The following is a 12,378-nucleotide window of genomic DNA, read 5'->3' as shown; positions in this document are numbered from 1 at the left end:
AGAACACAGGAGTGAGCTGAATATAACTCGAAGGACGGTTATTAAAAACCTCCTGTTATTTAGATGGGGAGGAGGAAGGAGGAAGGAGGGGAGTGCTGGATGCCTGACAGAAGGGAAGGGCATGGGCGGGGCGAGGAAAGATAGGGGGGGGGGGGCAGCAGTGACCAGGCATGCTTGGCCCTGCTTACCGAGGCTTTTGTGCTTGTTGTTGGCCTCTCGTAACCTTGAGTATGTGTTTGTGTAAGCGTTGTATAAGTACACACACACACACACACACACACACACTCGGACGGACCGGTACCGGATTAGCGCGATACCGACACTTGCCAGGGCCATTAACACCTCCATAATCACATGACCCCTCCACACACACACACACACACACACACACACCACCCTTCCCCACTCATTGTATTGTATTTTGTGTATTTTCAGCCCTATGGCTGCCAACAAGTGAATAACCCATTTATTATTATTATTATTATTATTATTATTATTATTATTATTATTATTATTATTATTATTATTATTATTATTATTATTATTATTATTATTATTATTATTATTATTATTATTATTATTATTATTTTTATTATTAAACACACACACACACACACACACACACACACACACACACACACATACACACACACACACACACACAGTGGTTAGAGCGTCTGCCTCGCAACCAGAAGGACCGGGGTTCGATTCCCCGACCGGGTAAAGATAAGTTGGGTTTATCTTCTTTCATGTGTAGCCCCTGTTCACCTAGCAGTGAGTAGGTACGCGACGTAAGGCGAGTTGTGACCTCGTTGTCGCGGTGTGTTGTGTGTGAGTGGTCTAGTCATTGTAAAATTGTAAGGGTCGAGTCTTACCTTAAATATTTGACAAGACTTTCGTGGGAGTTTTGGGCATTTCTAGCAGTAGTTTTTGACCCTGGTGATAGTCTGACCCTTCCTCTGTACCTTGAACCTAAAATAACGCTCATTAGAACCCGATTAATCTCGATTTTGTCCTTTGAAATTAGTTTATACGAAAGGCGGCAGCATCTGACAATATACCGATGTAAGCCACCGAACTGGGAAGGAGCGAGTCGGTGTTGGCAGCGGGGAGTGTTAGTTATCTTGTTAAGGATCGTTAGTGCCACTCTGACTCGACTCTGACCTCCTCGTCCCCCTCCTTCCCCTCCTCATCTCTCTTCATCTCTCCCTAGTCCCTACTCCTTCTCCTCTTCCTTTTCCCTTATCTCCCCCTTATCACTCTCACTCATTTTTCTCCTCTACTGATCTTTCTCCTCCTCCATCTCTGCAGCCTCCTCCCTACCCCTCCTCATTTTACTCTCCCTTCCCCTCATCATCGTCTCTCATCTTCCTCCTCCACTGGTCCTCCTCCTCCTCCTCCTCCTCGTCCTCGGCTCCTCCCACAGTTCACGGACCAACACAGAGGTGAGTCCACGCACACGTTCACTTCTCCTCATCGTACGTGTTTTCCCCTGTCGGTTCCCTCCCTCTCCCTCTCTCTTTCCCGTTTCCTCGCCGCGCACGTGACTTCCATATAATCAGTGGAAGGCCATAACCAGGGTAAAAGGAGTTCTCTTTATCGTGGTCACATCTGGTGGTGCGCGCGTGTGTGTGTGTGTGTGTGTGTGTGTGTGTGATGCCGGCCCAGTAACCCGCTTTGCTGTATATAATGATTTTCTCAGTGCTTTGTTTCGCCTTCTTTTTTTTATTTAAACGCTTGAGAGACATTGGTTGCAGTTGGATACACTTTTTAGTAACAAATATATTATAGCCATGTTTACCCTACTGATAAAAGTGTAGCTGTTTTCTATGACTAGTAACGGAAGAAAATGTTAGTGAATAAGGGTAACAATGCTGTTTTGACCAGTTTGTCGACCCCCAGTGGCTAAGATGATGCACCTCTTAACCTAATTACTGAATGTGGAAATTGTGAAAAATATGTTACCGAGGACTTTGACACATCACACCCGCTGTCCTTCTTGCTCAAGGGGGGACAGTAAGAGTGCTTTGTCGGTTCCTTATTCAAATGGGGCTCGAAAACCTAACCAAACTTAACCTAACCTAACCTAACTGTGACTTCTTGCTCTCCTTACCCTCTCTAAAAAAAATTTTAAAAAAAATTGAACCATGAGAGTGTGTTGGTGTGGGTGTGGGTGATATCTTTCAGACTGATTAAACTACGATGTGATGCAATGATGGGTTAATGAGCCAGGGAGGGATGGAACTAGACAACAATGAAAGAGTGAGTGAACGTATGAGAGCAAGTGAGACAGGGAGTGAGTGTCTTGACTCTCTTAATCCAGGTGTTGTTCTCTCCCCCAGAAAAAGTGGAAATAGAACAGAGGAAACCCATATCGAAGGAAAGAAAAAGAAAGGAACAAAGACAGGAGAGAAGGGAGAGATAAAGGAAGGAAACGACGAAGAAAGGGAGGAAAGCCATATCGAAGGAAAGAAAAAGAAAGAAGGAACAAAGACAGGAGAGAAGGGAGAGATAAAGGAAGGAAACGACGAAGAAAGGGAGGAAAGCCATATCGAAGGAAAGAAAAAGAAAGAAGGAACAAAGACAGGAGAGAAGGGAGAGAGAAAGGAAGGAAACGACGCAAAAAGGGAGGAAGGCAAAGGCAGGATGGCGAGTAACCTGAAGGTGCATATGCTTCGTCTGCTCCCCGGCCAGGAGGTATGTTTGTGTTGTTGTTTTAATAAATTTCCTTTCATCTTATTTACTTTTTTTCCTCTTTTAACACGGCGCCATATGACCCTGGCTATTGCGGCGCCTAACCTCAATCACTCACTCACTCCTCTGTTAACATACGAACATAAAATCATAAGGAGTCTGCAAGAGGCCAGTAGGTTTGTACGAGGCAACTCCTGTGAACCTAACCTCCCCTAACCTCTCTATCCAGGAATTTATTTAGTCCATTTTTTTTAATGTATCTGTCTGTCGTATTGGCACTCACAACATGACTGCCGAGCCTGCTCCATTCATCCACCACCCTCTTGGTAAACCAATTCTTGCCTATGTTCTTGTTGGACGTGAATTTATCCACTTTAAACCCCATTTGCTACGTGTTCTACCTGGTGTAGTGTTCCTGGCTGTCCCCCTGTTCCTAGCTATCCTCCCGCGATCTGCGCATGCTCAGAAGCGAATGTAAACAAACAAAGACTTGTTGATAATACAGAGCTGTTCTTACGCATCCCCCGACAGTATGGCTTTGCTCACTTCTCTCGCCCCCCCCCCCCCCTCCTCATGAGCCTGTAATGCCCTCTAGCACCCCCCCCCCCCATAAAAAAAAAATCTGCCAAAATTACTGGCCTTCATATCTACATCAAGACAGTTTTCTTTTAAATAGCAAGACGCTATTTCCCGTAAATTTAGCCCTGAATTACTGCATGAAGACTATTTATTGGCCCTTCACTTTTATTATAAAACAAGAGCGCTGTACTGGATTCATGAATGTCTTTCCTATGAAAGAATAAAACAATATGCCATCCCGTGCTGGAAAACACTGCGGGGACAGCCATGCACACGCCACCAGCTGCGTACACGGATCCGAGTTCATAGCGATCCGCCTTTTGTTTAAACAAATCAGGGACAGTCAGGAACAGGGGGACAGCCAGGAACACGACACCGGCAATCTTACCCTAATTGAAGCCCTTCATCCATTTGTAAACTTCAATCAAGTCGCCTCGCACCCTTCGCCTTTCTAGGGCATGCAAGTTTAATTGTATATCTAAGTCTTTCCTCATAATTATAAGTTCAAATCTTCTCATGTTTTTATTTCTCTCCTTGACCTTTTCTTCTTCTTCTTTCTCCTCCTCCACCTCCTCCTCCTCCTCCTCCTCCTCATTCTCTTCCGCTTCCTACTCCTCCAATTTCTTCTCTGCATATCTTTCCCACCCCCCATTAATTAATGCAGTGCCACAGCCAGGCTTCAGAGTTTCCCAACTCTTCTGCGTCATCCCCTCATTCAGGCAACTTTCTAGAGCTTCCTGCCTCCCTGTAGCTGTCTGAGCTAAACTTAGACAAAAAAGATATATCAAATATAGAAAGAGAAAGAACGCAATGGACACAATCTTTTTTTTTTTTTTTTGTAACCCTCCGTTTTCAGCAAAGATACATCAATTTCATCTCTTTCTGCAATATCCCTGAGGTCAGTTATTCACGCCTTTCTTACAGTGGAACAGTAATCTTTGAAGGGTCACCCTCACGACCCAAATCAAATTCTCCTCACACTACTGAGAGCTGCGCATATCCGGTTGTCTGGCAGTTGGATAAATGTTTGTGAAAAAGTGCTGGCCCTTAATATACATACTGTGCTAAATGAAAGCCTTCCCCTTCCAGCGACCCCGCTATACACGACTCTCTACTCTTACTCATCCCTATCTTATCCAAACCCCATATACAAGAGTTTATCAGGACCTTCATTCCTTCATTCCTTCAGTGATAAACTCTGGAATAACCTTCCTTTCTCTGTATTTCCTCTTGCCTACGACTTTAACTTTTCAAGAGGGGAGCATCAAGACACCGCTCCTCCCGAAATTGACCTTCATTTCTGAGCACTATATTCTATTATTATTTTTTTTTATATGATCAGTGTTTAGCGTGGATGCTTTTTTGTTTTTTGTTTTGTTTCTGCCTTTGAGCTGCTTCCTATACTGTAAAAAAAGAAGAGTGTATCGCTTCCCAGTGAGTAGTGTGTCACCCCCAGTGCTGAGGTGGGGTGCGACCCTTCCCCAGGGGATCGTACCTTGGGTAACTAGATGAATTAATATGTTGTGAGTCCTTTGTATCTAGTGACCCAGACTCAGGTCACGGAGGAGGGTCAGCAGTCTCTCTCTCTCTCTCTCTCTCTCTCTCTCTCTCTCTCTCTCTCTCTCTCTCTCTCTCTCTCTCTCTCTCTCTCTCTCTCTCTCTCTCTCTCTCTCTCTCTCTCTCTCTCTCTCTCTCTCTCTCTCTCTCTCTCTCTCTCTCTCTCTCTCTCTCTCTCTCTCGCTCTCTCTCTCTCTCTCTCTCTCTCTCGCTCTCTCTCTCTCTCTCTCTCTCTCTCATACCCCCCCCCCGGCTGCCATTAATGCAGGGTGGTGTCCCCGCCTCGGCCCACCGCCCCCGCTGCGTCGCATGCTGTTCAATCAAGATTTGCTCCTTAATTAAAATACTGAAGGTCGCACACCAGATTGACATAAACAACTTGCAGATAGGAAGAACGAAACTGCTTACTGCCGAATACAACGTTAGTTTGATAGAGATAATTACTGGCGGCCATAAACAAAAAGTGTGGCCCTGCATGAACCCAAGATATGTTTGCGATGCCAGAGACTGTAAGACACTGTATTACTTTAATAATTATAATATAACAACGATTATAATAATTATGATAGTAATCATAATAATAGTATAATAATAATAACAATAATAATAATAATAATAATAATGACACCACCACCACCACCACCACCACCACCAACAACAACAACAACAACAACAACAACAACAACAATAATCACCACCACCACCACCACCACCACCACAACAACAACAACAACAACAATGATGATGATGATAATGATAATAATAAAAACGAAAATAATGATAATAACAATAATAGCTAATTTTATCATTAATCATTATCAGTAACACCAAGAGTAATAACCGCTGCGAACATTATCAGATCATTACAGACCCTTTCCCAACGTTTTCCCTCATTATCTCTCTGTTATCTCATCTTGTCCCGGCGGGTATCAGGACACCTCTCCTCCCGAAATTGACCTCTCTTTCGGCCACCTCTTTGGATTCTTTTTAGGAGCAGCGAATGGCAGGCTTTTTTTATTGTTTCCTTTTTTGTGTGCCCTTGAGCTGTCTCCTTTGTTGTAAAAAAAAAAACTCGAATTTCATCTCTCCAGCTGGTTCTTTGTCTACCCTAATCTCTTATTCCAGGGTTGACACTGTTACCTTTGTTGTCCATATGTTATCAGTTAATTGCTTATGACGTTTCCAAGGCCACTTTTTTCTTCAACCTTTGTTATCTAATCCATGATGGTCGCTTCCAATCCTATCTCTCCGTGCTGTAGCCCACTCACCCATATTCTCGTTATTCTTCTCTGTATAGCTTCCTTCTTTGCTTCTTCTCTAGATTTATGAAGCTCCAAGTCTGAACCATGTGTTAGAACTGATGATATACTGAATGTACCTCTGTATTTTTAAGGGCTGCGGCAGTTTGCTATCCATGATATTAGTACATCAGCCAAAATGATTCCGTCTCATTCCTATTCTCATGTTATAATTTCGTGGATTGTATTCAAACTGATTACTTCCCTAGCCCGGTAGCAGCGACGGGCCAAATTTGTGGCTTTACCGTGTAGCAGCGACGGGCCAAATTTGTGGCTTTACCGTGTAGCAGCGACGGGTCAAATTTGTGGCTTTACCGTGTAGCAGCGACGGGCCAAATTTGTGGCTTTACCGTGTAGCAGCGACAGGCCAAATTTGTGGCTTTACCGTGTAGCAGCGACGGGCCAAATTTGTGGCTTTACCGTGTAGCAGCGACAGGCCTAATTTGTGGCTTTACCGTGTAGCAGCGACGGGACAAATTTGTGGCTTTACCGTGTAGCAGCGACGGGCCAAATTTGTGGCTTTACCGTGTAGCAGCGACGGGTCAAATTTGTGGCTTTACCGTGTAGCAGCGACGGGTCAAATTTGTGGCTTTACCGTGTAGCAGCGACGGGCCAAATTTGTGGCTTTACCGTGTAGCAGCGACGGGCCAAATTTGTGGCTTTACCGTGTAGCAGCGACGGGCCAAATTTGTGGCTTTACCGTGTAGCAGCGACAGGTCAAATTTGTGGCTTTACCGTGTAGCAGCGACGGGCCAAATTTGTGGCTTTACCGTGTAGCAGCGACGGGCCAAATTTGTGCCATGATTTAACCCCCCAAAATAGATGATACATATTCTGATCACAAATGCTTTGATATGAAATGGTTTGTGTGAGGGGTGATTTTTTTTCATTTTTCTCGCTTGGAGGGACCATTAAGAAACATGATCCCCGCTGCTACCGGGCTAGAGAAATTCATTGCACCATTCTACGAAATTTTTCCGTGCATTTTTAGTTCATGTCCTGCCAGTTGATCAATACACGTGACATTCGTTTTCTTCGTGTTCGTTTTCATACCAACTTTTTTTATTCTCTCCGTATTTGATTGATTGATTTGGGTGATCTTCTCTTTGTCTCTCAATCATGCTGTGTAAGTTTGTTTTTTTCCAGAATCACTGAGTAAAACTATATCATTTGCCAGACTAAGGTTGCTAAGGTGTTATCTCCATGTCCAGGTATCCTCGGCCCTGGAGGAGTACGTGCGCCGCCACGCTCCCCGCGGCGCCTTCGTCATGACCTGCTGCGGCTCCGTCACGCACGCCACGCTGCGCCTCGCCGCCAATGCCAACGGCGAGACCAACAAGGTGAGACAAGGAACCCTTCCGTCTCGATTCCTCCTTCTGTTCCTTCTTCACGGCCTTCTTCTATGACTTCTTTATACCTCCTTCCTCCTTCAGTGCTTATTTTGTGGCTTCTTCTGTTCCTTCTTGAGCGGCTTCTCTTATGTTTGTTTGTTTTTATATATCCTTCCGGGTCTCCTTCAGAATCTTTTTGCCTCCGTCTATGCCTCATTCAGGGTCTGGTTTATGCCTTCCTGTGCCTCGTATGTCTCTTTAAGCACCTTTCCTGCATTCTTCTGTACTTACTTCAATGCCTTCAGGATATATTTTTGTTTCTAGTCAGGTTTTTTTTATGCCTCCTTCGGGGTCTGGCTTATGACCCCTGTGCCTCCTATCTTTATATCGTCACCCTCATAAAATAATCGCCTAAATCATTTTTCAGCGATACATATACATCTATTTTTCATCACGTGACGCCCATTCTTGTATAGTTGCCTTCGTCATTCAGGGTTTGAGTGTTCTAGAATTCGCCTTTTCATTTCTGCCTAAATCTTAAGCCTTTTCATCTGTTTCTTTCATTGCGTCATTCCTCATTATCGTCACCGTCTTCCTTTGTACCACCTTTGCCTTCATCAATACCTTCTACAGTTTCATTCTCCTTCAGTTCCTCTCTCTTCACCTCCTCCAGTGGTTTCTCTTGTGCCTCCTTCGTAAGCCTCCTGCAGCCTCTTCTTCCCCTCCGTCAGAACATCCTCTTATAGGCCTCGTCCTGTTCTCCTCACTTCCTCATGCCTTAGATTTTCGTCACTTCCTCAGCTTCCTTCTCCCCAATAGTAAATATAACATTGGAATCCATGTGGTCAAGTGTTATTCCAGTAGTAGTAGTAGTAGTAGTAGTGGTAGTAGTAGTAGCGGTGGTGGTGGTGGTGGTGGTGGTGGTATGGTGGTGGCGGTGGTGCTGAATGTGTTATTGTTTTTGTTGTTACGTAAAGCCAGAGAGAGAGAGAGAGAGAGAGAGAGAGAGAGTCTTATCACAACCCCCCTCCCCCTTCCCTTCCCTTCTCTCACTCCATCCCTTCCCCAATGTTGCCAATTCCCTTTCCTCCCTTTTTCTGCTTTCCTTCCCTTCTTTATCTTTTTCTTCATCGTCCTTCCCTTGACCACCACATCCTTCATTTCTCTTCTCCCACCCACATGCCTCCCTCTTCCCTTCCCTTCGTCATCCTCTTCTGCATCTTCCCTTCCCTCCGATACCACCTCCATCTTCTTTTGCTCATCGTTTCTTCACTCATCCTTATACCATTCTCTTCCCTTCCCTTCCTTTCTACACTATTTCTCCTTCTTCTCTTCCTCATCCTTTCACCATCCTCTTCTTTCCCCTTCACCGCCACCTCTCCATTTTTCACTTCCCCTTCTTCACACCCCTCCCTTCTCTTCCATTCATCACCATCTCTTTGTCACCCCTTCTTCATTCTGTCCCTTCTTCCCCACTATCTTTTCCCCAACCCTTCGTCCTTTCTGTTCCAACACCACTACCATCACCACCACCGCCAGATCGAGTCCTACAACCAGCACTTCGAGGTCTTGAGCCTGTCGGGGACGCTAAGTCAGGGCGGGTCACACCTCCACATTTGCCTGAGTGACCACGAGGGGCGGACCATTGGAGGTCACGTGATGGGCGACCTGACCGTCTTCACCACCATGGAGGTCGCACTTGGAGAACCCCTTGACCTCACCCTTGACCGCGCCTTCGACAGCTCCACCGGCTTCCCCGAACTGACCATCGCCAAGGATACGCAGGTTGCAGAGAAGGATGAGAAGGATGCTTAGTCGTATTAAAAGATATATCACCGCCTAAGAACACATATTTAACAAGGCTTTCGTACCCCATCTTCCCTTCCCCCATCTTCCCCCACCCTCTCCCCTTCCCTTCCCATCACCATCGACACCATCTACCCCATCTTCCCTTCCCCCACCCTCTTCCCTTCCCTTCCCATCATCATCGACACCAAATACCCCATCTCTTCTTCCCTTCCCCCACCCTCTTCCCTTCCCTTCCCACACCTTCTACCCCATCTCTCCTTCCTCCACCCTCTTCCCTTCCCTTCCCATCACCATTGACACCATCTACCCCATCTTCCCTTCCCTTCACCACCATCTCTCCATATCGACACACTATCAGGAGAGAAGATAAAAAAGTGCTCAGGAGATACGATCAAGTACTTACCGGAGAAGAGGAGATCAAAGTTCCCAAAAGTATCCTTACAGGAGGAGACAATACCAGAAAGTACTTAAAATGAACAATGTGAGGAGTATAGGAGACCAGGAGGCGCCTAATCTTTACAGCATCAGGAGGAGAGAAGACTTGATGTGATAGTGAGGTTTGATTAATGACACTAAAGCCCCGTTCACACTTTCCGATATTCTCCCTTCCTGACACGATATATTTTAGGCAGTTTCCGATATTCTCCCTTCCTGACACGATATATTTTAGGCAGTTTCCGATATTCTCCCTTCCTGACACGATATATTGTTTTAAGCACTTTCCGATATTCTCCCTTCCTGACACGATATATTTTAGTCAGTTTCCGATATTCTCCCTTCCTGACACGATATATTTTAGTCAGTTTCCGATATTCTCCCTTCCTGACACGATATATTTTAGTCAGTTTCCGATATTCTCCCTTCCTGACACGACAACCCAGGGACTCAGGGTATACGAGGTCTTGGGTGTGAAATGTTTATATGGAAAGGTCGCTCATGGTCGGAAAGAGGTCTTGAAACGATCGCCGGATGCTGGGTCGGCACAGTGTGAAGGGGGTCTTTAATTAAAGTCGCTGAGTTGTCGTGGCCCAGAGTCGGCACAGTATGAACGGGGCATCAGGAGGAGAACGAATGAAAAAGTGTCGCATATTGGCGCTATCAATAAGGAGATAAAAACGTAAACAAAAAAAGAGGGAGAACTTTCCTTTAACACTAGACCCCAAAAAAGAATAACAGAAAATGAGAGAAGAAAACTTGACAAATATACGAGGAAAAGACAAATATAAAATGGAAGGAACCTTAGCAGCCAAATACGATGACGATGAATGATAAAACAAGACAAAAAATGGGGGACTTCACTCTCTTCCGACGCTAGAATCTCCCCCTCAAAAAAAAAAGTGAAGAAAACCTTACAGTAAGATGAGGAAAAGACGAACAGAAGATAAAAGAAGAAAACACGTCACTCAAATAACGAACAGAAAACAGAAGAAGAAAACACGTCACTCAAATAACGAACAGAAAACAGAAGAAGAAAACACGTCACTCAAATAACGAACAGAAAACAGAAGAAGAAAACACGTCACTCAAATAACGAACAGAAAACAGAAGAAGAAAACACGTCACTCAAATAACGAACAGAAAACAGAAGAAGAAAACACGTCACTCAAATAACGAACAGAAGACACAAGAAGAAAACACGTCACTCAAATAACGAACAGAAGACAATAAGAAGAAAACACGTCACTCAAATAACGAACAGAAAACAGAAGAAGAAAACACGTCACTCAAATAACGAACAGAAAACAGAAGAAGAAAACACGTCACTCAAATAACGAACAGAAAACAGAAAAAGAAAACACGTCACTCAAATAACGAACAGAAAACAGAAAAAGAAAACACGTCACTCAAATAACAAACAGAAAACAGAAGAAGAAAACACGTCACTCAAATAACGAACAGAAGACAGAAGAAGAAAACACGTCACTCAAATAACGAACAGAAAACAGAAGAAGAAAACACGTCACTCAAATAACGAACAGAAAACAAGAAGAAAACACGTCACTCAAATAACGAACAGAAAACACAAGAAGAAAACACGTCACTCAAATAACGAACAGAAAACACAAGAAGAAAACACGTCACTCAAAGAAGACAATAATGAAGTGAAAATTGGAGAAGAAGAAACTACAAAAAAAAATGAAGAACAGGAATGGAAGGAAAGTGTCACAGATGGAAGGGAAGAATATGAGGCGCCCAAACCAGAACCAATATGAAAAAAAAGTGTCCTTGTTGGAAAAAGTGACGACCTTCAACACACCTCGGCATAAGAATAGAGTTGTAGTTGGTGAAGGAGGAGATAAGGATAAGATAAGGAGGTGAATGTGCTATCGCTACCTGTATAAGGAGATGAAGGAGTGTGAGGCTTGACTATAAGGAGATGAAGGAGTGTGAGGCTTGACTATAAGGAGATGAAGGAGTGTGAGACTTGACTATAAGGAGATGACAGGTGTGAGATTTGATTATAAGGAGGTGAAGGAGTGTAAGACTTGACTATAAGGAGATGACAGGTGTGAGGTTTGATTATAAGGAGGTAAAGGAGTGTGAGATTTGACTATAAGGAGATGGAGTGTGAGACTTGAGGTATAAGGACGAAAAAGGGTGTGAGACTTGAGGTATAAGGAGATGAAAGAGTGTGAGACTTAACTATAAGGAGATGACAGGTATGAGACTAGAGTGTAAGGAGATGCAAAAGTGTGAGTCTTGACTATAAGAAGATGAAGGGGTGTGAGACTTGAGTATAAGGAGGGAAAAGGTGTGATACAGATATGAGGAAGGATAAAAAAGTATGAGACTAGTTTAAGATTAGCACAGACCTCACTTTTAAACCATCCGAAAATTGTACTTGTATTGTAATGAATGAATAAACTCAGCAGACAAAACATCAGATTTACAACGTAAGAATTATATGCCGCAAAAGGAGACGAATGAAGGTTTTAATAAGAATGATTTAAGGTATCTAAGAATGCATTGGTGATTATAAAAATGTGTATCATTATGAGCTGGTTAAGGTATAAAACTATTTGGGTCAAGAAAGCATAGTTAAAGCAAAAAAAAAAAAAAGTAAGTTTGAGGGAAAGTGATTGAAGTATATACAACCACAACCAGAAAAA

The 12,378-nt window shown here is 43.8% G+C and overlaps 1 protein-coding gene across 6 annotated transcripts; it reads left to right on the top strand.

The window, feature by feature from the left end:
• The first annotated feature begins 2,504 nt into the window (after positions 1-2,504).
• Positions 2,505-12,147, top strand: LOC126987933 (bifunctional protein GlmU-like). Of its 6 annotated transcripts, none has more exons than XM_050845573.1 (5): positions 2,505-2,697; positions 7,340-7,468; positions 8,999-11,737; positions 11,799-11,848; positions 11,881-12,147. In XM_050845573.1, the coding sequence occupies exons 1-3, from the start codon at positions 2,647-2,649 to the stop codon at positions 9,272-9,274; spliced, it is 456 nt and encodes a 151-aa protein (XP_050701530.1). In that variant the 5' UTR covers positions 2,505-2,646; the 3' UTR covers positions 9,275-11,737; positions 11,799-11,848; positions 11,881-12,147. The 6 variants fall into 6 exon arrangements, with proteins under 6 accessions (XP_050701530.1, XP_050701529.1, XP_050701531.1 ...); XM_050845572.1 differs by having other exon boundaries at positions 8,999-11,782; positions 11,814-11,848; XM_050845574.1 differs by lacking the exon at positions 11,799-11,848 and having other exon boundaries at positions 11,891-12,147.
• Positions 12,148-12,378: the final 231 nt, after the last annotated feature.

The sequence above is a fragment of the Eriocheir sinensis genome, chromosome 67 (assembly GCF_024679095.1).
Source record: "Eriocheir sinensis breed Jianghai 21 chromosome 67, ASM2467909v1, whole genome shotgun sequence".
NCBI classification, from domain to species: Eukaryota; Metazoa; Arthropoda; class Malacostraca; order Decapoda; family Varunidae; genus Eriocheir; species Eriocheir sinensis.
The sequence above is the reverse complement of the archived record's forward strand: the minus strand, read 5'-3'. Positions and strand labels throughout refer to the sequence as shown.